This window comes from Falco punctatus (genome assembly GCF_963210335.1).
Source record: "Falco punctatus genome assembly, chromosome: 6".
Lineage (NCBI taxonomy): Eukaryota > Metazoa > Chordata > Aves > Falconiformes > Falconidae > Falco > Falco punctatus.
The window spans coordinates 64614610-64638500 of record NC_137585.1 but is presented as its reverse complement, the minus strand read 5'-3'; the positions used below and the strand labels follow the sequence as shown (position 1 = coordinate 64638500).

The 23891-nt window shown below is 43.8% G+C and overlaps 2 protein-coding genes across 6 annotated transcripts in view; one reads left to right on the top strand and one right to left on the bottom strand.

Moving 5' to 3' along the window:
* Positions 1-45: 45 nt before the first annotated feature.
* KIN (Kin17 DNA and RNA binding protein) lies at positions 46-17120 on the top strand. Of its 3 annotated transcripts, none has more exons than XM_080394074.1 (13): positions 46-180; positions 2605-2699; positions 3579-3622; positions 3768-3890; positions 4769-4950; positions 6358-6406; positions 6728-6785; positions 10569-10689; positions 11176-11226; positions 11925-11993; positions 13082-13181; positions 14593-14693; positions 16155-17120. In XM_080394074.1, exons 1-13 carry the CDS (start codon positions 67-69, stop codon positions 16215-16217), a joined length of 1170 nt encoding a protein of 389 aa, XP_080250200.1. In that variant the 5' UTR covers positions 46-66; the 3' UTR covers positions 16218-17120. The 3 variants fall into 3 exon arrangements, with proteins under 3 accessions (XP_080250200.1, XP_080250199.1, XP_080250201.1); XM_080394073.1 differs by having other exon boundaries at positions 10566-10689; XM_080394075.1 differs by lacking the exon at positions 2605-2699 and having other exon boundaries at positions 10566-10689.
* A 143-nt stretch (positions 17121-17263) lies between these two features.
* ITIH2 (inter-alpha-trypsin inhibitor heavy chain 2) overlaps positions 17264-23891 on the bottom strand; it is a 217179-nt gene continuing 210551 nt past the window's right edge. For all 3 annotated transcript variants that reach the window (XM_080394049.1, XM_080394048.1, XM_080394050.1), the window contains 5 exons: positions 23673-23786; positions 21462-21660; positions 20601-20773; positions 19758-19869; positions 17264-19340 (listed from right to left, as the gene is read on the bottom strand). In XM_080394049.1, the coding sequence (XP_080250175.1) occupies positions 19193-19340; positions 19758-19869; positions 20601-20773; positions 21462-21660; positions 23673-23786 (746 nt within the window). In that variant the 3' untranslated portion in view covers positions 17264-19192. The remainder of the gene's footprint in view (positions 19341-19757; positions 19870-20600; positions 20774-21461; positions 21661-23672; positions 23787-23891) is intronic.

Here is a 23891-nt window from a genome sequence, read left to right as displayed (position 1 = left end):
GCGCGCGCAGCCACTTCCGGCGGCGCAGGCTGCGGGCCGGGGCGGAGCAGGCTCAGCCTTGCCGTCATGGGGAAGTCGGATTTCCTCAGCCCTAAGGCTATCGCCAACCGCATCAAGTCCAAGGGGCTGCAGAAGCTGCGCTGGTACTGTCAGATGTGCCAGAAGCAGTGCCGCGATGAGGTAAGCCCGCCTCGCTGGCGGCCGGGCCTGTGGCGGGGCGGCGCGGCGGGCCGCGAACCCTGCGGGGCTGGCGATCCTCTGGGGGGGGCTCCCGTCCCCTGGTACAGAACCCCAGGCCCCTTGAGGGGGGCCGCTCTCCTGGAGTTGAACAGGGGAGTCGGATGCTTTTGGTTGAGGTCCTCAGTCCCCTTGGGCGGGGGGGCCGATCTCCCATGTAAACGTCCCGAGTGCCATTGAGGGGGACACAGGGGGGATGCGATCGCGTTTGTGGGGGATCCATAATCCTTTTGTGGGGTCTGGGATTTACTCAGGGGGTGTGGGACTTCATACCCTTCTTGTGGGTTCCCTGGTCCCCTTGCAGCGGGGGTGTAGGGTTGGTTGATTTCCCCTTGGAAGTGTCCTCAGTCGCCTTGTGGGGGCTCTGATCTTGTCTGTGGGGTGCAATCCTTCAGGGGAGCATCATGGCCTCGCTTTCCGGGAGCACGGGGAGCCTCAACTCACTTTAGGGGAGCATAGGACAGGGCCCTTATTCTCCTTTGGGGGTCCCCAGTCTCTTGTACAGACTACGGTCCCCTGGGGGGCGGATTGGTGGGACCTGGAGGGTTCCTAGTTGCTGAGGGTGGGGTGATCCTATTGGTATCCCCAATCCCACATGGAAGAAGTCTTAATCCACTTTGGAAGAAGTGTGTTGGCTCTGATCCATCTTTGGAGATGTTCAGTCCCCTGAAGAGTGAATGATCAGCCCAGGGTGAGACGGTGCACAGGGTGGCCCCAAAACCTCTGGAGGGACGAGTCCTTCATACACCCCTTGAGAGGTTGCCAGGCTTATGAATTAGGTGGCTCCCATCCAGGAGTTGAAGGTAGCCGTGATTTTTCTTGGGAGCAAGGTGCGTGCAGTGACATGCCCAAGAGGATGCCTGTCTGGAGCATTGTGAGTCACTTTTCATAGAATCACAGAATGGTTTGGGTTGGCAGGGACCTTTAAAGGCCTTTCTAGTCCAACATTCCCTGCAATGAGCAAGAATACCTTCAACTAGATGAGGTTGCTCGCAGCCTCATCCAACCTGACCTTGAATGTTTCCAGGGACAGGACATCTACCACCTTGCTGGGCAACCTGTGCCAGTGTTTGTTTCACCACCCTCATCATAGAAAAAGTTCTTCCTTACATCTAGCCTGAATCTATTCTCTTTTAGTTTAAAACATTATCTCTTGTCCTGTTGCAACAGGCCCTGCTAAAATGTTTGTTCCCATCTTTCTTATCAGCCTCATTTAAGTAGTGAAAGGCTGCTAGAAGGTCTCCCTGGCTGTCTCTTCTCCAGGCTGAACAACTGCAGCTCTGTGAGCATTTCCTCACAGGAGAGGTGCTCCATCCCTCTGATCATTTTTGTGGGCCTCCTCTGGACCTCTCAAACAGGTCCATGTCTTTCCTGTACTGATGACTCTGTACTTCTGATTCTGGCTCAGTTTCTTCCCTTCATCTGTTATGAAGAGGTGCTTTTTCTCTGAAGTTTCCCCCTGTGTTTTTTCACTTGTCTGTTCACATGGACCCAGATGCCTGAAGGATGTGAGTGTCCTCTTCTCCCTGATTCCCGACAGAGCTGTGCTCCAAAAGTACCTCCACTTGGGCTAACTGCGCTTTTAGTTTGCCTTTCTCCGTGAACAGAATCTTTAATGTGCCTTAGAGAGGAGAAGTAAAGCATCCTGTGGATCTTTAATTGCATCATTCTTCAGCTGTTTCTGTTCCCCTCTTCCTTTCACTCAAGAAGCTCAAATCTGGTTCTCCTCCCAGTGACTGCAAGCAAAAAAGCTTCGCTGCTTTACAACCAGATCTTTTTGTAAGGGAAGTGGGGCTCCCATGGAATGAAATTTGCTGTGGATTTAATCATATTGTGGTGAAAGAGCATTAGACAAAAAAGGGTGCAGTCAAACGTCCTATGTCTGGTTGTTTTTTGGGGAGCTCTGACAGCTTCAGCCCTGTGCCAGAGGTTGCCAAACTATCACAGTCCACAGCTTGAGCGCTCCCCCCCCGCCTGCTTACACATGTTGGTGTTGGTCAGGTAGGGAGCCAGCAGACATTTCCAGTGCTCTCCCACAAGCGCTTGGATGGGTCCTAGGTGGACCTGGGTGGTCCACAGCCTTGTCTATGCTGTTCCACAAGGGACAAAGAGTACTGCTGGAATGTCCTGTCTCGTATCCCCTCTCACGCTTGTCTGGAGGCTCTTGGCCTTGGGAGGAGTTTTGTTTCTGGCTTGCCTGGTCAGGAGGAACAACCACCCCACGCTAGGCTGAGGCTGGGCTAAGGTGTTTTCTGTAGAGCCTCCAAGAAAATTTGACTTGTAAAACATTACTTTTAACACTGTTCAGCTGTGTGAATGTTGCAAATTGAGACAAAGTCAGGCAAGGTATTTATTTTTATTTTATAGAATGGCTTCAAATGTCATTGCATGTCAGAGTCCCACCAGAGGCAATTGCTGCTGGCTTCTGAAAATCCTCAGCAATTCATGGATTACTTTTCTGAGTAAGTTTCTATATATTCTTACCCAGATCTTCATTCCTGTACCAGGTCTGCACAGCCATACCTCTAAGGCCCAGTCACGTCCCATTGAAGACACTTTATTCTGACACATTTTAGCGTCAGCTCTTTTTTTAGAGGCAGTGTGAAAGTTTAGGCAATGTCCCTTTAGAACGCATGTGAGAGGCTTCAGGGAGCCATGATGTTTAATCAAATTTGACAGTTTTATCTCGCGTTTTGAGTCTCATTTTAAGTTGTTCTGCGTTACAAAGTATGTCACCCTTCTGCCCCAGCTAAGTGACTGCCACACACACAGAGTTACAAAGAGCTAAAAGAACCATTACAGAGAGATAACAAATCAGGGGTGTGACAAACTTCCCACAGCTTTCCCCAGTCCTTTGTCCAGCTGACCTACATGACAGCTGGGTTGACTGGAGCTGTCTTCAGCCTGAGTCTGAAGTGAGGCTTTATACTCAAGCCCTTGAATTAGCAGTGAGATGAGTGATCAGTGTACCCTCCCCCACCGCTGCTGCCCTTTCTCCTGCCCTGTGTTTTGTGTCAGGCCAGGAAGAGACCTGGTAATGAAATACCAGCAATTAGCGGGAAGTGTTTAGATTTTGTTCTTTCCATTTTATGCCTTTGAAAGGCTATTATCCTTTTGAAGATTTAACTTGTACATGCATGTACCATATTGTGTTTCTTTGTGCGTATGTACTGCATTTAATACTACTTTATGAGACAGGGAAATGAGCATCTGATTTTCATCGTGCTCATTACAAAAGAATACTCATGCTTATGCTGCAAATATTTAATTGTTAATGGTAATAGAAAATTGCTTTGAAATCATTAAAGTTTTATTAAAATACTTTCTTTTTATCCCCTAAGGGAATTCCGAAATGATTTCCTAGAACTGCTCAGGAGGCGATTTGGTAAATACTTTGCTTTTTGTTTGGTTTTAATGTCTTTTATTGGTTCCTTGTGAGAAGTTTTCGTTGGTTTGTCCTAGGTCCCCCACATATTTTTTAATAATAACATTAATATTAATAATAACATGATGATGATGATGTGTTTCAGGAACAAAGAGGGTCCACAATAATATTGTGTACAATGAGTATATCAGTCATCGAGAACACATCCACATGAATGCCACACAGTGGGAGACACTGACTGATTTTACTAAGTGGCTGGGGAGAGAAGGTAAGTGTAGTTTCTCGAGGTTGAGGAGTTGTAAAATTATTGGCTGATTGCATTGCTGATAATTGATCAGTAAACATTTCTGTTAGTTCTCCATTTTTCTTTCTTCCCCTTCCCTCCTGTATATATATTAACAGATGTCCAGACATATTTCTGTGCTAACCATTAGGAATTTGCTTATGAAAAATGTCTGAAACCTGGCAAACATCAGTCATGAACCTTTCCTAGTTTCATCTGCTGGTCTGTATTTACTGTTAGTATTGCTAAGTTCCGAATCAGCTTCCAACAGTTGCCATTTAAAAATTAGAAACTATGATAGAACACTTCTCATGACTACAGAATCCTTCCGTATTTGAAGTGACAGGGTTTAAAGCTCAAGATCTGCAGGTTTTTTGTTCAGCAGGATTAAAAGAGATTAAATGGCACTGTGGTGTGACAGAAAGTTTACTTTGGCTCTGATTGCCTGTGTCCTACAGGACACGTTCATGAGTCATATAAGTTAGTAACAATAATGTAGCATAGTAATGTTTCCTTTAATATGATGCTGTTAGTGTGTATTGTTCATATATGTTAGATTTCTGTTTTCTTCCCTGTTAAAACAGTGGGAAGGAAACATTTCCTTCAATAAGGAAAGTATTGCAAAACACTCTGTTCACTTTATTACATACACTGGCCTATTTCCAAATAGAACTGGCTAGCTGAAGGGCAGGAACACATACTAGAGATAATTCAAAGTCAATTCTACCAGGCCAGTAAAGGAGTACATTGTCTCTGGTAAAGTATTTGCATTGTTATAGTGAACCTGGACTGTGAAAATTATCCTTGTCCCTTGCTTGCTTTTGTTAGTATTAATCTTACTCTTTCTTGTATTGACTTCTTAGGTCTTTGCAAGGTTGATGAGACTCCAAAAGGCTGGTATATTCAGTACATTGACAGGGACCCAGAGACTATTCGCAGGCAACAAGAACAAGAAAGGAAGAAGAAACAGGACCTTGATGATGAAGAAAAAACAGCGAAATTCATTGAACAACAAGTTAGAAGAGGTTTGGAGGGGAAAGAACTGGTGAGGAAAATTGCACTGTATGTCCACCTTCAGCTCAAAACTGTTCTTGGTTAAGTTAATGGTGAATTCGACACTGGTGGGATCCTTTGGTGAATTCGACACTGGTATTTCCTTTGCAGTCAGAAGATGATGAGTAAGCTTCATGCTTTAGATTACAAGCTCATCACCAGTTCGAACTGAGAAACGGTGGGCATATTTGACTGCATTGCTGGTCTCATCTAAGCCAGAAGGAATAGTCTTCTCCCGCATACTTCTGATAGGAGCCTTGACTGACTTGTTTCTGTTGAAATTGCAACTTGTTACATTTCCTTGACTAACCAGCTTGCTGGTGTTTTTTACGGCTGATGAACATCAAGGTCCTCTATGGAATCACAGTTTCAAAAAGTAAATAAAAGAAAGCAGAGGTTTACAGCTCCTTTTTAGATTTGTTGTGGTTTTGAAATCCTGTGGCCCTTGTGTCTGATCCTGGCCATTTCAGACTGATTTAGACTGTTTTCTTCCATACTTGAATCATGACAGCGGTTCACTTATGTCCTGAATTTTCTGCTATACAGTTATCTTAGATTAACCTGCTCTGGAGGAAAACTTGGAGTTACTTTGTACCTGGCTTGCTTTAGTACTAAAGGAGTAATAATTACTGCTTTTCAAGTGATTAGTGATTTAAAAAACACTCTTGATTTTAGGAGAGTAAACAATACAGTAACCAGCATGATGCCTCTTCATTTATGTTTCTTCACAACTTTTAGGGCTACAAGTAACAAGTAATTTGTACAGTGGAGAGACTGAAGTAAATAACTAGGGGGGAGCTGGCATAATCAGATCCTTATAGTGACAAGTTTTATTTTGGTAGTACTGATGTGGTGTTTGGGATCTGTTTATTTTGCATCATTCCGTGACATCTATACATGTTGCCTGGGACTGGAACCTCACATTTGATCCTGGGTATTGATAGGTACATTTAAATGCTGTTATAAACAATTATCTTTTTCTTAATTTAAAACTAATTGAAATTTAAATGGTCTGAGCCTTCGGTGCTAAAAATTTGGAATGATTCCAGAATTTCCTTCTCTGAGTTAAGAGTTTGTCCAGAAACCAGTCTAATCATGCTGGTTCAAATAGAGAAAACTGCTTCAATAAGGCCACTTTCCTTTCATGCTGGAATCGAGCAAGTTCAGACAGAAACTCTGTAGAGTGTTAATTAGAGAATTTTGCACAGGAGCCTGTAATGAGATAATGTTTTCAATTTATAATCTTCAGTGGATCAAGCCAGGATGAATATTACAGTTACTTGTAATCATTTTGCAGTCGTCTGTAAAACTGAGCTAATCAATGATCACCAAAAAATGGTATCTTGGCTTAGTTTTCTGTCTGACTCTTGAAACGTGTTTTGTGGGTTTTTTTTGGCAGGAAAAGCCAGTCTATACTGAACTGAACAGAGAAAACGAAGAAGAAAAAGGTAACCAGATTTTGATACATGTAATTTTCTAGAACCTACAGAGGCTGATTTTGTGATCAAAATGAGATGTGCACTGAGGCCTGCTCGGTGCTTCATAAAGTGCTTTGAGATCAGTTCTAAGTAGCACTGGAATATAGAAATACAAAGTATGCTTTCTCATAAAGTTTAAAGTAATTTATTTTAAAAGCTGAACCAAAACATAGATTAGTAAATATTTTCAAATTTATGATCTTTTCCATTTGCAGATTTAAAAAATTTTAACATCCGTCAATGTAGTTACTTTTAAAGATAGAAATAGAGTAATGTCTTTTTATTTTTTAGTTACATTTAATTTAAACAAAGGAGCAAGTACTTCAATAGCAGCATCTTCTAAAACAAGGTGAGAAAAGAATTTAAGGGCGACCCTTACTGTTGCAAAGCACTTATTTGACAATGATATTTGTGTGGGCAGGAAGATGTATCTTGTCCCAAAATATTTGAAGTCTAATGTCTCATCCTGTCGTGTTGTTCAGGAGGAGATATTAGGTGACCTCATGGTTCTTTTGTATTTGAAATGGATGAATGGGTGTATCTTAAATGTGTGCTGTGAGGAGCCTTCTCCATAAAGCAATAGGCAGTTTCCAGTTCCTGCAAGAAGATACTGGTGTGTGAAAAGGTGGATAACGGATCCAGTCAAAGCATTTGAAGTGAATGCCATCTAGTCCCAGCAGCCTTCTATGAGTGGGTATTTGTGATTTGTTAATTTTGGTTCCTAAAAGGTTTGATTGCCTTGTCTAATTGGAGGTAATAGTTTCTTTGATCATCATTTAAGAAGCCGAATCTACCTGATATAAATCTTTCTAAAGCTCATGAATTTAATTGTCATCATATAACCACGAGCAATGCAGGACAAAAGGGATCAATAATGCAAACAATAGTGACTTACAGCAGCCTGTGAAACTGTTTGATGAGCAGTGCATCTTTTCATGTGAGGCAATATTTTAATTAAACATATTGCAGGTAAAATGAAAGCTTTCCTCTCATCACAAGCTCAACTCTTAGATAAGGTATCTGATGGGAGATGTGCCAGGCAGAAAATGAGACAATAAAGTAGTTCCTTGCAATAATAAATACAGATTTCAGGCTTTGAGGAAAACTTGTAATTTATCCCTAAGCATTGAGTTGTGCTTAAGGTGAGTTTGAAACTTAATTCAGACGCTTACTTGAATAGTTTCAATGAGGAGTGCTTAAGGTGCTTGCTAAAATTTGGCTGAATGTGAAATCATATATCAAATAGTCTAATTTTTTTTCATAGCATATGAGAGATGCTTGTCTGTAAACTTTTTAATGGGAATGTAAAAGCAAAATTGGGATACCAACTTCATGGTAAAGTGGCCAGACGGTGGTTTATATATCACAGGTGACACAGCTGCTTCCTTCTGTCAGCATAAAGGTGTGATCTGCAGCTGTTGGCTATTACTGAGGTTCAGTTGAGCTTAACCTGATGTCTGGTAGGCCAGTGCAGCATGTGGTAGGAATTCCTGGCTTCCCAACTTCTGCACTTGCTGCACAAGCTACCGAAACTTAGCACTTGTATTTCCTGAGCAGGGTGCAGAAATAGGGCCAGGAGATCGTAGTCAGTGAATGGCAGAGTTTTGAGTGTGTGGGGATGCTAGCGGTTGGGTACAGTGGTGGAGTTGGAGCCTTGCTGAGAACAGGAATGAGGGGGGAGCTGTGCCTTTCCTCGAACATCTGTGTGGCTGACATGAAGCAAGGAGTCACCACTGGCACTGTGGACACAGTTTCTGATGCTGACTGCCCTTGAGCAAACTGGGAGCCCTGGACTTACTTTTTTCCCTCAGGAACTTGCATCCTCAAATCCCTGCTTAACTCACTCAGTGGACAAGTAAGATTAGAATTACTTCTAATTAAGGATTGAGCAGAAGCAACTATCAAGGTCACTGACTCTTGTCTGCAGTACTGCAAGTGTACCAGTGTACAGTCCTGTCTGCACACTGATCAGCCTCCATTGTACACAGCTAGGATCTCTCCAGCCCTATAATCCCAAGGGAAGATCCTTCAAAACCTGTTTGCTCTAATGGTTAGGACCTTGTCTGTCATTTCACACGTAAATGTGGTTATGGTCCGTTTCATAGAATCACAGAATGGTTTGGCTTGGAAGGGACCTTAAAAAAGGCCATCTAGCCCCAACCCCCCTGGCAGGGGCAGGGACACCTTCAACTAGACCAGGTTGCTCCAAACCCCATCCAGCCTGTCCTTGAGCACTGCCAGGGATGGGGCAGCCACAGCTGCTCTGGGCAGCCTGTGCCAGTGTCTCACCACCCTCGTGGTAAGGAATTTCTTCCTAACGTCTAATCTAAATCTACCCACTTTTAGCTTCAAACCATTCCGCCTTGTCCTATTGCTTACAGATCCTTTTAAAGGTCTGTCCCCATCTTTCTGATACCAGTTTATAGCAGTTGGTCTCATGTTGGTCTGGGTGTTTAACATAAATAGTTCTTTTTCTCCCTGGTGTTTGCTTTCTCAGACAATGTATTTGTAGAGAACAGTCTCAGGCTCTCTTCACTGAGCTGTACAAGCAGGCCTGCACATTGCTGGCCTTATCTCTCCATCCCCCTGATCTGCTGAATATCCCTTCCCTTGTCCTTGTTCCAGTTTCAGCTGATCTTGAAGAGGGGAGCTGATAAATTTGTGCATGCTGCAAATGAAACGTTCCCAAGGCTTATACAAGGCACTAATGCTTTTCTGTCTTGATGCTTCCTAGGATTGCATTTGACTCTTTCATGACTGGTCCACACTGGTAGCTGTCATCTGTGATTATAGCCAGACCCCTTTCTGCTTTTGTTGTTCTTAAACAGCTCCCAGTAGATAGAAGGTAATCAGAGTAAACTTTTCCAAAATATGTGAGCTTGCATAATGTGCTATTGAATTCTGTGTGGTATTTAAAACTTGATTTTCAAGATAAACCAGTCCCTTCTGGTGTCCAATTCTTTCTTGTCTTCTCCATGTTGATGACACACCCGAACAGCGTTGGTGGTCTCTCACTTTGTCCCAGGGTCCTTAATGAATATGTTAAATAAGATTTATTTTAAAATTGACACCCAGGAATCTCTTAGTAACCTCACGGCTAAATATGTTAGCTGCCTTAAATATAGGCACTGCATTTGTTATGTTTTAATTGTATGTTACCCTTTATGAGATGTTATTTTATGTACTTGCTATTTGATTTGTGATGTAATTTGCTATTTCTTCTAGAACTCTACTATGGAGATTATCCAGACTTTCTGTGAAATACAATTTCTTTCTCGATTTTGCTTCTACTGCCATTTCTGTATCTCCATTGCCATTACTTATCTTCCCCTTGCTAGTATATCTAACATCCTCACCATAGGCAGAACATGCTGTTTGTTGCAAGGCCATATTAATATTACCTTACTGTCCACCTCACAGCAGCCGCCTTCATCTTTTTGGATGATAGAACACCTGCATGTTTTTACTGCATTTAAATGTCTTTACAAAAATGGCTTTAACTCAAGCTGCCTTTAGCTTTACCTAGATGTTCCCTGATACGTAACTTTTTGTGCTGATTGCTCTTTTCTTTCATAACCCGTAGGCCATTTGCCTATTTCGAATGTCATTGTGAAGATGGTGTTTATTTGCTGGGTGTGGAGCCCTTTTCTACAGATCCCCATGTGTTTTCTCCCATTGCTGGATAGGTTAAGTATCTCTCTCTGAAACGAGTTCTAGATGTCTACCATTTTTGAGAGTTCCCCTGTCCAGGTGGCTTCTCTAAAGCCCCAAGTTTGTCCTTTTCGAATTTGAAAAGCTTATTTGCCGACCTGCTTTTTTCTTCTCCATTGAACTCAAGTCCCCGATCAACACTTTGCTTTTGCACTGGTGAACTGATTGTTAGGTTGCTGTCATTCTGCTGGACTGCTAGCAGCAAACATCAGTGGACATGGAGTTTACACCTCAAGGAGATCAGTTGTATCTGCCAAATGCAGTCCTAGAGAAGGGAGACGTGTAGGGTCTGGAAGGTGACTTGCACGCTGAAATTAAATAGATTAGCAGGCCTTTTTGCACAACCAGTTCATCAAATGCATCTGGGTAGAGGATACAGTGTAAGGTCTGCTGTGAAAACACCATCTTACTTTTCCAGCAGTGTCCTTGGACCAAATGCACTGAAGATGGTGGAAGGGGCAGTTAAAAGAAAAGAATCAGCTCATAGCTCTGGTCAGCTCAAAGAGAAAAAGAAGAAATCTGCACTGGATGAGATTATGGAGGTAATAATCATGCAGGATCTGTCTCTTTGTAACCCCATGCCTATGGCAATGCCCACTTTACCAGGGAGTCCCTTTGAAGTAACCTCAGACCTTCAGCTCGTATGGAATTCAGATTTTGATATCTTATCAGGCAAAATGATTTCACTTCCCCATTAAAACTGGTTTCTGCTGCTCATCTGTGCCTCTTCCCCATATGACTGAGATGTTGGAAGTAAAGGAATACAGATTTGGAAGAGAAGAAAATATATAGAAACACTTGACAAAAAAAACGTATAAATCTCCATCATTTTATCATGGATTCCTGGATCTCATCGGTTTGATTTTTATGCAGCAAACACACACTGACTTACCCTTATTTAGGGATTGTTTTTTTTTTTTTTTATTCTGCACTTGATGTGGGTCTGGAGAATTGGTTCAGCTTTTCAAAGGCATGGGAAAGCTGCAGTGAAAGGAGGAAGTAAATGGTGATTATTTGTTGTTCTGTAGCTTGAAGAGGAGAAGAAAAGAACATCTCGAAGAGACTACTGGTTGCAGCCTGTAAGTGTCTTAAAAATTACTGTTTTGCCAAACACAACTGATTCTGCATCTCTAAAGCCACTATTGATTTGTGTAAATATCCAAAAGCAGGTTCCAAACTAAATTCACTCTTACTTTCCAAGCTGCCAAGTGTGAAATATTACAGTGTCTGGGAGGAATTACTCTTCTGGTTGAGCATGATCTGCAGTGTGAAGCATGGAATGCCTGATCTCAGATGGGGTGGAATTCAATAATTAAACAGTTGGTACTGTGAGTCTCTACAGATCATGTTTAAATCATGATTATTACCACAACCCCCTTCTTTCTACATAGTAGTTGTCTTGCACAGAGCTGTGGAAGTCTGCATCAGCCTTTGAGCTGAGACCTCATCTCAGCTTCTACTTTTTTGATTGGACTTCTAGATCAAGAAGTCCGGACCTTGACCCATTGTGAGCTGTCACATTATATCTTGAATTCAAGTGTAGCCATATTTGTAAAACAAAAAAACCTCTTGAGATGCTACTTTGAGGCAATAACTCAGGGATAAAGACAAATTCCTGAAAGCTGAGTCTTTGCTGTTGTTGCTTCCCATGCTGTGTTGTGCAATCTGTGGTTGGAGTCAGAGTGACCTGAATGTGTAATTAGTTTAGATTGTGTAATTGTTTGTGTGTTTTGCCTTTTTATTTTAATTTTTTTTTCTCTACTTTCAAATCTTCCAGGAAATCATTGTCAAAATTGTAACAAAAAAGCTTGGGGATAAGTATCACAAGAAGAAGGCAGTTGTGAAGGTAAAGTGTGCAAATGGAAGCATGTGGCATTGGTTGAGCTTTTCTGGTATCAGATAACTTCTGAAATTTGTTTCATTGTGCAAGTTGTTCAGCTTTAACTCAATGCTGATAGGGCTGAAGCATCACCTTAACTCTTTTGGGACTTACTTTGGGCAGGGAGTGAATTGCTGACTTGGTTTAATGTCACGAAGTACTCGGTGATCCTTTCTTAAGCGCTGTTTTGTTCTGCGTAGTTTGTCCCTATTAACACATCTGTCTTGGAGAACAGTCAGTCACTTTGTCAATGTGATACAACCAAGAGCAGTGCAATGGCATTTTAATCTGAGACTAGTCAGTTTTGCACTGATATTTAAGCTTCAGGCTGTCTTTGAGCAGGATTTCATTTGTGTACAAAATCTTCAGGCTGTAAGCCTTGCTGTGTTGTTCGGAAGGGCTTTCAGCCACTGCTAGTGGAATGGTGCTCTGCTGGGTAGTCCAAGGTTCAACAGTCTCTGGCAAAAGCACCAAAGGTGACACCCACATGTGTTTTGAAGGATCAGCAAGAGTGTATAGAGCTCAAAATCACAGCTTTTTGATAGACGTCTGGAAGGTGTATGAGTCCCAGTGGCTGTCTTCCACTGAGCTCTGAGTATGAGAGGTGGAACATGGTTTGTGCTAGGCGCAAAAACCTCAGTGACATTTTGCCTCACTGAGAGGTAGTGTCCCAGTTGTCACTGTGTGGCTTCCAGCCAGCTTAACCTCCCGTGATGGAAAGAAGGCTCTAATTTGCTCTGCATCTTTGAGAGAATAGCTAAGGTAGCTGACTCAAAGGTTGACAATATCTTCAGACAAGGCTGAAAAAATTAGTAGTCAATTAAACCAGTCGTTGTTCAAGAGGAGCCCTTTTAATCTAGCCTTAACTTCAGAGTGGGGCTGGTCAGCAGTTCTTGAAAGCTGGATGCCCCTAGGGACAGCTCAGAAGTCCTTGCTGCTGCTTTTGAAAATGTAGAAGTGCAGACTTGCGGTCCTGAGTTTGTTAATTTTGAAATGTAAATTTAGAGATTTTTTTCATTATTATTTTTCTGATTGGCCTCTGCCTTTTGCAACAGGAAGTGATTGACAAATATACAGCAGTTGTGAAGATGATTGATTCTGGAGACAAACTGAAGCTTGATCAGACACATCTAGAAACTGTAATACCAGCACCAGGTACAGCTATTTTGTTCAGTTTTCAGCTTAGTTATCACTGCAAAAACTTACATTTCAGTTCTCTTAAAACTATAATTCATCAGCTTGAAAGCACCATAACCTCTCCTAGGAAGGCAGGCTGAGAGAGTTGGGTTGTTCAGCCTGGAGAAGAGAAGGCTCTGGGGGCACCGTATAGCAGCCTTTTGGTATTTAAAGGAGAATTATAAGAAAGACAGGGGCAGACTTTTTAGTAGGGCCTGTTGTGATGCAAGGGTAATGGTTTTAAACTAAAAGAGGGTAGATTCAGGCTAGATAAAATGAAGAGATTTCTTATGGTGAGAGTGGTGAGACACTGGCACAGGTTGCCCAGAGGGGTGATGGATGCCCCATCCTTGGAAACATTCAAGGTCAGGTTGGACGGGGCTGTGAGCAGCCTGATCCAGCTAAAGGTGTCCTTGCTTATTGCAGGGAGTTGGACCAGATGGCCTGTAAAGGACCCCGCCGACCCAAACTATTCTCTGATTCTATGGAGAGCCTCTTGAGACAACATTTCATACACTACTCTGATCGTTTACCTAATATCCTCTGGTTACTTTCTAGGGAATTATTACATTGTTTCTGCTTTGAGTCTTCACAGTCCCTTCATGTAAGAATTAGGTTCTTTTCTGAGAGGACTGAAGTGCTTTAGGAATGGGCTCATTTGATGAGATGAAAGCATCTCTCTTCAGCTGCCAGGAAGCATCTCTGGGAGCCATACAGAGCCCTTGGTCATATTTATCCTGTATCTTGCCTCCAAAGTCATGCCTTGAATAGCTGTGGATTCTTGTTAAAGCTTACCTCATCTCCTCTTTGGTTCACTGGTGGTTTTTGGCTGATACACACTAATGTTTATGTGTAGCACCAGACCAGTACTTCAGGGAACGGTCAGGGTAGCAGTGAGCAGAACACTGTCAGTGTACAGGGAAGCAGGATGTAGGATTTTGGGATTCAGAGATTCTTCAACAGACCTGCTGCGTTTTGCATTTCTGCAGCTGGTGAAGAGCTGGTTGATGGTGCTGGTGAGTGCTCTTTAGCATAACGTACTTGCAGGCGAGCTCTGCCCACCCTTGCACTAGGATTGATGCCTGTGGGAGAAGAAAGCAAAAAGGGGATACACTGAGCTGTTAGCACAGGGAATGGGATGTGGGAGAAATAGCTTTGGCTTCTTTCCCTGATGTAGGGGCAGAAGCCATTGAAATTACTATCAGCGTAGCCTGGAGCAGTAAAGTGAGGTGCACTTTGGAAATGCGCAGGGTGTGAGGCAAAGCTGGGTGCTGCTTGCTGAAGCTGCTGGGGCAAACCTCTCCCTCAGCTGCCAGTGGAGTTGAACACAACTCCATCAAAAGGAGTTGGGAGCCCCGTGGTGTAACTGTTTTCTTATTTCTCATTTCAGGCAAGAAAGTGATGGTGTTAAATGGTGGTTACAGGGGAAATGAAGGCATCTTGGAATCTATCAATGAAAAGAAGTTTTCAGCGACAATAATCATCGACTCTGTAAGTATCAAATGCTGCAAGATCTCATTTGTTTAGAGCACTTTTCATCTGTACGTTGGAGAGCTTTCACAAAGAAAAATGGTATCATTAATCCTGTCTTACACATGGGATTTATGGTGTGCAAGATGCTGTGGTCACCCCACACCTATTCCCAACCAGTAGGAAAACAGCCACGTATTCCCCTTTGCAGACTAATGCTCCGCTGTTTGCCTTTAAAAAGATGCCAGGATGCTGAATTCAGCGAGTTTTGAACTTGAAAGAGGCTTGCAGGCTATTTCGTATGTTTATTTTGAACGTGGCTGCTGTACTATTTTGTGGGAAGGTAAAAAATGTTAAGTATGCAAGGAGGTGAATTTTCTCCTGCCTTTTCCAAACTGAGTGTGGGGCTTTATGTGTGTATTTGTTGTCTTGTTCGTTGTTAAGGTGTTTTTTTTGTTTTGTGGTTTGGTTTGGTTTTTTTACCTGTTGCCTTTCTCTGGGCTAAAATTAGGCCATGTTGTCATGCCTGTGTGGCTGCTTCTTTGTTCTCTGCAAAATCAACCTTTAAACTCAGTGATACAGCAGAGAGGGTATTGTCTCTGAGACAAATTTCTTAAACAGAACTTGCAGGAGAGAGACCCTTTTGGGGTCTCGTGCAAAGAAGGGCTGCAGAAACTCTGCCCATACTGGACTCTGGAAAATTTGCTTGAAAAGAGACTGTGCAGCTGTCGTGACCAAAGAAGAGCTTTGGTTGGAACTAAGGATTAGGATAACGTTGGTCTTGGAAAGCAAGGGTAGTTTTTTCTCTAGTTCTGATGCTTGTAGGTGTTAAGATTTCCCCTTCCTGCATGAACTCTGAGTCTATAAATTAAAAATGGGTGAAACTACCCCTAGAAACTAGTGAAGCCTGTGAGATTTTCTTTTTAGTTGTAGGGTAACCAGAATTTTTATATAGAGAAGTTTGTATTCAAAATAAAATTTTTTATTACTTTTAAGTTCACAATGAATTAATTCAAAGCAGCTGCTTATGTTTGCCCCAAAATTGCAAGGACTTTAACACAGATAGGGTCCTGAAAGTGAAAAGATTTCTGGGACAGTGTTGAGGCCCTGTCACATTCTCCAGTCAGGTTGAAAATAATGAAACAGAAACATTGTGTTGTGAGCAAGTCCCAAACCTGCAGTTCTTTGGATGCATTCTGCTATGCAGCCCCTCTGCAGCCTCCAGTGTATGTGGCTTTTGGACAGAACACTTAAACAGAAAAGTAGTTGTCGTGCTTTTACTGTATGCAGCACTGAGTAAAGACACTAATGCCTGTGATTTCCAGTGCTATTCGCTTTGGTTGTACTTCTTGAAAAACATCTGAATGTGGAGAGATTTCAGACAACCCCTTTAGCTATCTTTCTTTAAGCTCCCTATTGGGAATTCAACAAACAAACAGGTTTATATTTTGATCTTACTTATTCTACTGTGTTATTCTCCAGGGACCTTTAAAAGGACGCCGAGTTGAAGATATCCAGTATGAAGACATTTCCAAACTCGCCTGAGGTGCTCATCATGGATCAGAGAAGATTTTGGTTCCCAAAAACATCTTTCTGGCATCTTGCAGGCAGACACATGACTCTACCATGTCAGGGTTTTAATTGTGTGTGTGTATGTATTTATAATGTACATAGAAATTAACCACAAGCAAACTGGGTTTATTTAAAGATCACTATGGATTTGTTACATAAAATGTTTGTGGAAATCTTATCGGTGGAAATATTTCATCTAATTCTATATCAAAGTTATAATATTTGGTTCAATTTCCTTTTGTAAAATACAGCAGATAGCTGCAAGCTGGAGAATTTTATTTACTGAAGCATGTTAGCAGTTTCCTAAGAGAGAGAATTGCCTACAAATAGCTGCTTGAGGCAGGCAGTGTGCGTCGGAGCCAGTGGAGTTGAAACAACACACTTCTCAGTTTGCAGCCAAAATTGAGTTCTGGCTGCAGGAACAAGGAAAGGGATTAAGAGAATAGCAGGAAGGTAAGAGTGCTGCAGGGGATTATTCTCCTGGATGTTGAAGGAGTGGTCTGGTATATTAAGTGTTGTCACCAATGTAGCGCGTTGGTGATAGTGGAATGCAAGTCATCACTCCTCTGTCGTGTTTGTCAGGGTTCCTCATAATACTAATATGCAGTTTATCTTCATGTCGACTCCAGGGTGGATGTTACTTGTGAGGTCTCTAGGACACCAGCCAAAGTGTGTGCAGATACAAAGTGGTGATTGTTGGTTTGGTTTTTTAGATCCTCTTCATTTGTTCATGCTTCCATTGTTGCTCTGCTATGTGAGTAACATTACTCATGCTAAATGATGTACGATGTTACTCTTCTATTTTGTAAAAACCGTCACATTTTGTACAATGTTTAATTTCTAAGGCAGTTCAGGAATAAACATAAACCTTTCTTAGGTCAGTGTATTTCTTATCACCCTTTGAAATGTGGGAGGCATCTGCTGGTTTACATCCACCAAGGAGCGCAGGAAGGTGCCCAGTTGGTGCACTTGCCTTGGTTGGGTGAGGGCGGTGCAGGCTGTCCTGGGGAGAGTACAGACCATCCCCTGATGGTCCGGTCTGCCCTGGCGAGGTCGCTGTCTCTGGTGGGATGGAGGCCAACAGCCCTCATACCCCTCAGCAGAGATCTCAGCTGCGGGCTGAAGTGAGGCTGGAGGGAGGCAGGGTGCCGTCGTGCTGTGCACATCGGCTTTGCTGCAGTTTCAGAGTTCAGGGTCGCTAGAGGGCAAAAGTCGCTGTTCCTCGTCCCTTTCCGTGCCTCAGAGGGTCACCGCCGTGTTGGTTTGTGGTTTCCAGGGGACCCCTGCAGGAGAACTGGAAGACTGCAGAGGTTTAGTGAAACGGCCGCTGCCTGGAGCAGCCCGGAAGAACCTCACACGGGACATCAAATGGTTTTCCAGGGATCCCAGACGTAAATGCAAGGCAGAGTCAAGCAGTAATGCAGTATCTAAAGAATGGAGAATTACGAGGAAGGGAACTGGAGGCAGAAGACACTTGTCTGCAAATTCAGGCTCTTTGCACGGCCTGGGTTATGTAAACAGTTATGCTCTTTCTCAAAGGGAAGGTATTGGGTGAGAAGAGGCATGTAGGAGAGTCATGGGGGTAAGTGAAAGGACATCTGTATTACTCAAAATAATTAGACAACATCCGGAAGCCTGAAAAATTAAAGTGAATGTAATAGACGTGGAGTTATAAATTGTGTGGAAAAGACCAGAGAATGATTATTCTCTGCTTGTATTCACATACAAGCTAGGAAACACCATGGAATTACTGATTTGGGGATTTAAAAACACGCTCAATGGGTTTTTCCTCCCCTGACAGAGCCTGGTTAAACTGGGGAACTCACTGCTGCAGGGTGTTGTGGAGGCCAAAGCTAATAAATGAGTTCGAAGAAGCAAGGAATGGTTTGTGGGGAAGCTGCTTACACTTCCAAGAGTTACTCTGAAGAGACACTTAAAACATACTGATCATCTCACTCCTGACACCGTGGCTGCAAGAAAGATCAGGTACCAGCCTTTAGTTTGTATGTGAGGGAAACTGAAGTTCAGAATGGCAAGTAGATTACTTGGGTGCCCTCCCTTGATCAGGGCTGCTGAGAAGAATCTGGCCAACATTTTTTTTTTTCTAAGGTCGCCAGAAAGCAGGGTTTTGATTCTGGTTCTAGGTACACACACGTGCATATTTGTTTCACTGCCGGTCTGGTTCTTTGGTGAATACTCCTGAAGAGTAAGGCAGCTTTTGGAAGCTAATCCCACTGGAAGGGAAGCTTTGGGTATTGATGGCAATGTCTGTATAGTCTGAATGTTTTGTGCTTTCCCAGATTTGTATCTGTGTGTGAACTCTAATGTGATGTTGATATTTTCACAAAAAATAGACTGGAGGTTGTCTCAGACTCCTGGAACTAATTTTCCTGCACTATCAGTTACCTTGAGGACATTCCTCACCAGTGGTTAACCCATCCTTAAAAGACTGGAGTCTCCTCATGATACCCATTGCAGAGCACGTGTTCCTTTTCTGTTAAATTTCCTTTACATCTAATGCACATCCTCCTTTTGCCCCAGACCAGCAGTGTATGAACTTATTTTCCCGACAGTCTGAAAAAGCAAAGGTGTAAGTATTGATCCTGGTCGTGTGTGCTGCCCACACTGCAGGAGCCGCGCTGCTGTTCCAGGTCTACTATGAAATGTATACTACAAAAGTAAATTATTAAGGGAGTTTACTATCCATTAAGTCAGACACAGCAAGATACCTACTACAGCCTAGCATGTCCCTTTATTACAGATTTTATTTTTAACAGAAAAAGGAGTTACGTTGCTTTGAAACGCTGATCATTTATAAAGCAAATGGTGGTGAAGTCACCTTTGGTTGATCTGGCTTGAAAGGCTGGCAGCTACTGTTCGGAAGAGTTGTTTGGGCATGAAGGACAGGTAAGAATTTTCCATAATGAACTGGTTTCGTGTCAGAGCATTCAGGGTTTCTTCATAAAACTGTATAGGTGGGGGACGAGGTAATCTTTGTAGTGGCCGTCTATGAAACCTTTCCCGCTGTTGTGCACAAACCAGCACTGCACGTCAGTCCCGAGCACGCGGTCCGTCCTGTAGTCCTTCTGCAGTCCCCTGGGAGGAAGTGGCCACCCAAAATGAAAGTCACATGACAAGTACGCAAGAAGACATCGATAATCCTGCTCACTCATGGCACCGGTTTTTGCCATAGTGATGAGATGTGGAAGCAACAACAAAATGCAATGAATTTTGCCATCCTATGACCTCGTGGGCCCTTTTGTGGGGGTCCCAGGCACTTTTTCGTGGCCTGTCTAAGGTCAGATGCGGGGCAGCTATAAGGGCAGAGCAGCTGGTGCACAAATACGAAAGAGCTCAACTTGTCCCCTGTGTTTTGGCAACTGCTAAAACCAGATTATTAGCAGAGGGAAAACAGAAGGATTTTTTTCCCCCCAAGATAAGCCTGCAATCTTTGATGTCGTTAAAAAGAAGTCAGAGTTAGAAAAAGAGAGCGATAAAGCACATTATTCCTACCTGGTAACAGTGAGCTTGTTGCCTTTGACTTCCATGGTGGCTTGTGGTTTCTCTGGAGCTTGCCCAGGTCTTTGGTGGTGGATATACACTTCTGGTTCAGACGTAAACTGACCTGATCAAAGAGGAGGTTTAAAGCATCCTAACCTTTGAGGCGCTCATGTAAGCTGCTGCCGGGCACTCTTGGAAAATCAAACTAGCTGCAGCAGGCAAACCACTCCTGCGTGGACCACAGGGCACTGTGTCTCCAGTGCTATCAGATCACTCACACTGGGAAGTAAAAAGCTCTGCTTTTGAGCCAGCAAACTGGTGCTAAAAAAGCAGCCTGGAGTTGTGAGGCATATTTGGGAAAACAACCTCTGCTGCTCAAGATTCCCACATCTTAAAAGGAACCTTGGGTGGGTCCAGGGCTCGGAGGGCTGTTTTTCCCTGTGAACTGAGCCCTTGCTTTTGTTTTATACCATTGCCAGAAAAGGGCTGCCATTCAGGGGAGAGCTGAATTACAAATGTTAGCACAGATACCTTCACAGAAAGAAGGTTTGAGGGGTTTCAGTATTTTTGTTTTCATCCCGCAGCAGATGAGCCAGGCCGGCAAAGCCCTGTCACAGCGTCACCAAGTCTAGGCAGGCCTGTTTTGAAAACACCCTCCCCAGCTGGGAGGAGGAATAATTGGATGTTGTACAATGTCCTCGGAGCTTCCAGGCCATTACAGGAATCTCCCCCATTTTCTGATTAATTTTCACACCTTCCCCATCAGGACACAAATACCAACCAATTCACTCAAAGATCTAGCAAAACCCCTTCCCAGGGCCATGCCATCCCCACCGCCTGGCCCGCAGCCCTTACCTATCAGCCCATGGGCTGCAGGAGAGAACTGGTTTTCAGGGGGAATGTAGATTCCCAGGAAGTCAACATTTACTGGATGGTTCTTCCACACACGGTGCAGTAAAACCATGAAGGACATCTCCTTGCCCACAGTGATAGTAACGTTGTTTTCTTTCTTCATGGATACGAGAAGCCTAGCAGAGATGAACCAAAGGAAGGGCTCAGTTTCACCACCCACACATAAGCTCTCAGGCCTCTTGAGATGCTCCCTGCATCCAGAACACCTGCACAGGGCTGGCAGATATGACAGGGGATCCACCAGAAACCCACAGCCTTGGGAGTGGTACCCAGAGTCTGGCAGGACAGTGCCAAATCAGACAGACATTTCACACCCGTGTTCAGGCAGCCAAATCTTGCCCTACACATTTCAGCTCTTGCTAAAATGAATGGAGATTTTGGAAGTGACACCATTGCCTAAACAGGTGTCTAGTGCTGTGGGGTGCCCAACGTGGCTGCTAGCTGTTAATCCGCAGGTGAAGGTCTCCTGGATGTTAGGAGTTATGTTTCCCATCATGTTCAGAAACCCTGAAGGCATCTCAAACAATGTTAGGTGCTTGTGTTTAGGCAACTGAATCCTGGTCTTAGCTAATGCAGTCATCAGTAGGGAGAGCAATTCAGCTCTTTCTACTTGTGTCTGGTCAGCTGAATCGCTCTGTTGGCCCTGCTGCCTCATTTCATTACCTATAACGAGAGCTCAGACATTGAGATAAGGTGCCCGTATGCAGGCACCCCATGACCTGGATCCCACCCATAGCTGGGTCAGTCCTGTGCTGTGTTGCAAACCATTTCCATAGGGCAAACAACAAACGCTCAGCAACTTACTGTTTCCGGATGATGTGCCCTGTGTCAGACCAGGTCAGCGTGATGCCGTAAGATCCATCTTTCAGTGTTATTGTTTCTGTGGTGATCTCCACTTTCAGACCTTTGGCTTTGAAATAAAAACCAATTTTGCCAAAGTATGTGTTGAGTTTCTTATTCTCTGTTTTCTTGGCCCCAATGAGCTGGCCATTGACCACAACTCCTGTGAAGAGCAGAGAAGCACATGTTGCCTGAATGGATCACCACCTAGAGACTTGGAGTTCTGTTCTCAGCAGGGAGCACAATGGGATCGGCACAAACAGGAACCCCTCTGCTCCCCCTTGTTTTCCTCATCTTGCCAACCAAGAGAAGAAAATAATTTATTAAATCACCTCCTGATGTTGCTGTTTGCCTCTTAGCATATTAATCTGGTGGGAACTGATGTTAGGTCTTGCTGATAGTATGAGGTGATTCAGAAGCCATTCAGTCCCTTGCTGCCTGTGAAAAGCATGGGGCAAATGGGCAGTGGCAGAATGGTACCACATTTCCAGCCCAGATTAACCTGCCTCCAAATGCCCATCGCTTATCACATATATTCCAGAAGATAAGAAATGCTGATAGGTAAAGCCCTCTGAGAAGAACAGGCTGATCCCCTTTGATGCCTTTGGGACTACAGTTACACACAGCCCGCCACCAGGTGTGCCTCCAATTGTGTTTCTCTTTGTATCTATCTTCCACTTTCTTTTTTAAAAGTTCAAAACCTATCATGGAGATTTCCTCACCTATCTTGGCTCCTTTCCCAGTGCTGGCCCATCCTCACAGCTGTCCTGGTTTCAGCTGGGATAGAGTTAATTTTCTTCTTAGCAGCTAGTACAGTGCTGTGTTTTGGCTCTCATGTGAGAACAATGCTGACAGCACACTGATGTTAATTGTTGCTGGGTGATGTTTATACTAAATCAAGGACTTTTCAGTTCCTTGGGCCCTGCCAGCCAGAGGGCTGGAGGGGCACAGAAAATGGGAGGGGACACAGCCAGGACAGGTGACCCAAGCTAGCCAAAGAGGCATTCCATACCATATGACACCATACTGAGTCTATAAACTGGGGGAAGAACAAGGAAGGTGGGGACATCTGGCATTATGGCGTTTGTCTTCCCGAGTAACCCTTACATGTGCTGCAGCCCGGCTGTCCTGGGTTTGGCTGAACACCTGCCTGCCCATGGGAGGTGGTGAATGAATTCCTTGCTTTGCTTTGCTTGTGTGTGTGGCTTTTGCTTTACCTATTGCATTGTTTTTATTTCAACCCTTGAGTTTTACATTTCTTTCCAATCGTCCTCCCCATCCCTCTGGGTGAGGGGGAGTGAGCAAGCGGCTGGGTGGTGCTTGGTTGCCGGCCAGGGGTAAACCACGACAACAGTGAAAAAGGTTTTCCTAATAGCTCACTCCTGCTCTGAATTTCAGCTGTTGTAACTTATTTCTGTTGCCTCTTGTCCTTTAGCTATGCATCTTGGAGATGTGTCAGGCTCCATCTTTACCTTCCAATTATTGCTTCCTACAACTGCCTGAAAGGAGGTTGTAGTGAGGTGGGGGTCGGTCTCTTCTCCCAAGTAACAAAGGACAGGACAAGAGGAAACAGCCTCAAGTTGCTCCAGGGGAGGTTTAGTCTGGCTATGAGGAAAACTTTCTTCACGGAAAGGGTGGTCAAGCATTGGAACAGGCTGCCCAGGGAGGTGGTGGAGTCACCATGCCTAGAGGTGTTTACAGGATGTGTAGATGTGATGCTTAGGGATATGGTTTAGCAGTGGACTCGGCAGTGCCAGGTTAATGGTTTGACTCAATGACCTTAAAGGTCTTTTCTGACCTAAATGATTCTGTGATTCTATGATTAGGTGGTTGTAGCAGCAACAGGATTAACCATGGGTCTTTTTTTCTTAAGATTGACCGAACCCAGCTGTCTCAGCCTCTTCCTCTATGTCCTGTGCTCAGCCCCATAGTCATCTTGGTGGCCACCACTGAGTTTGATCCAGTTTGTCAACATCTTTCTTGTACTGGCAAGCCTCAAACTGGAGACAATACTCCAGATCTGGAAGGGAATGACTGCTCAATAACTCAAACTGCTGGCCACAGTCATGTTAGCACACAGTCCTCCCTGTAGACATTTCCCCTGCTCCCTCTGAACACCTTTCAGACCGGAGAGAAGAAAAGTGCTGTAAAATAAACCAAGTTTTATTCCCTTACCAGTACCAGGATCGGAAACCAAGCTTAGGATCTTCCCAGGCTCTGAATTGATATTGAAACAGATGTTCCTTTGGCTCTTGGGCAGGTGTATGATGAAATGTGGATCATTGTCAACTGAAACACAGAAAAGCAACAAGTGTGAGAAGCAGGCCAGTTCTTGCCCAGGAGGTATGGGACACAAAACCTGAAACACCTTCCTCAGAGGATTTTGAAGGACTT

Bases quoted from the DNA above. Each gene is read 5' to 3' on its own strand.
- KIN (XM_080394073.1), top strand. From the start codon at position 67: ATGGGGAAGTCGGATTTCCTCAGCCCTAAGGCTATCGCCAACCGCATC. The intron at 181-2,604 runs GTAAGCCCGCCT...TTTATTTTATAG, and splicing joins AGAAGCAGTGCCGCGATGAG to AATGGCTTCAAATGTCATTG. The intron at 13,182-14,592 runs GTACAGCTATTT...TTCTCATTTCAG, and splicing joins AACTGTAATACCAGCACCAG to GCAAGAAAGTGATGGTGTTA.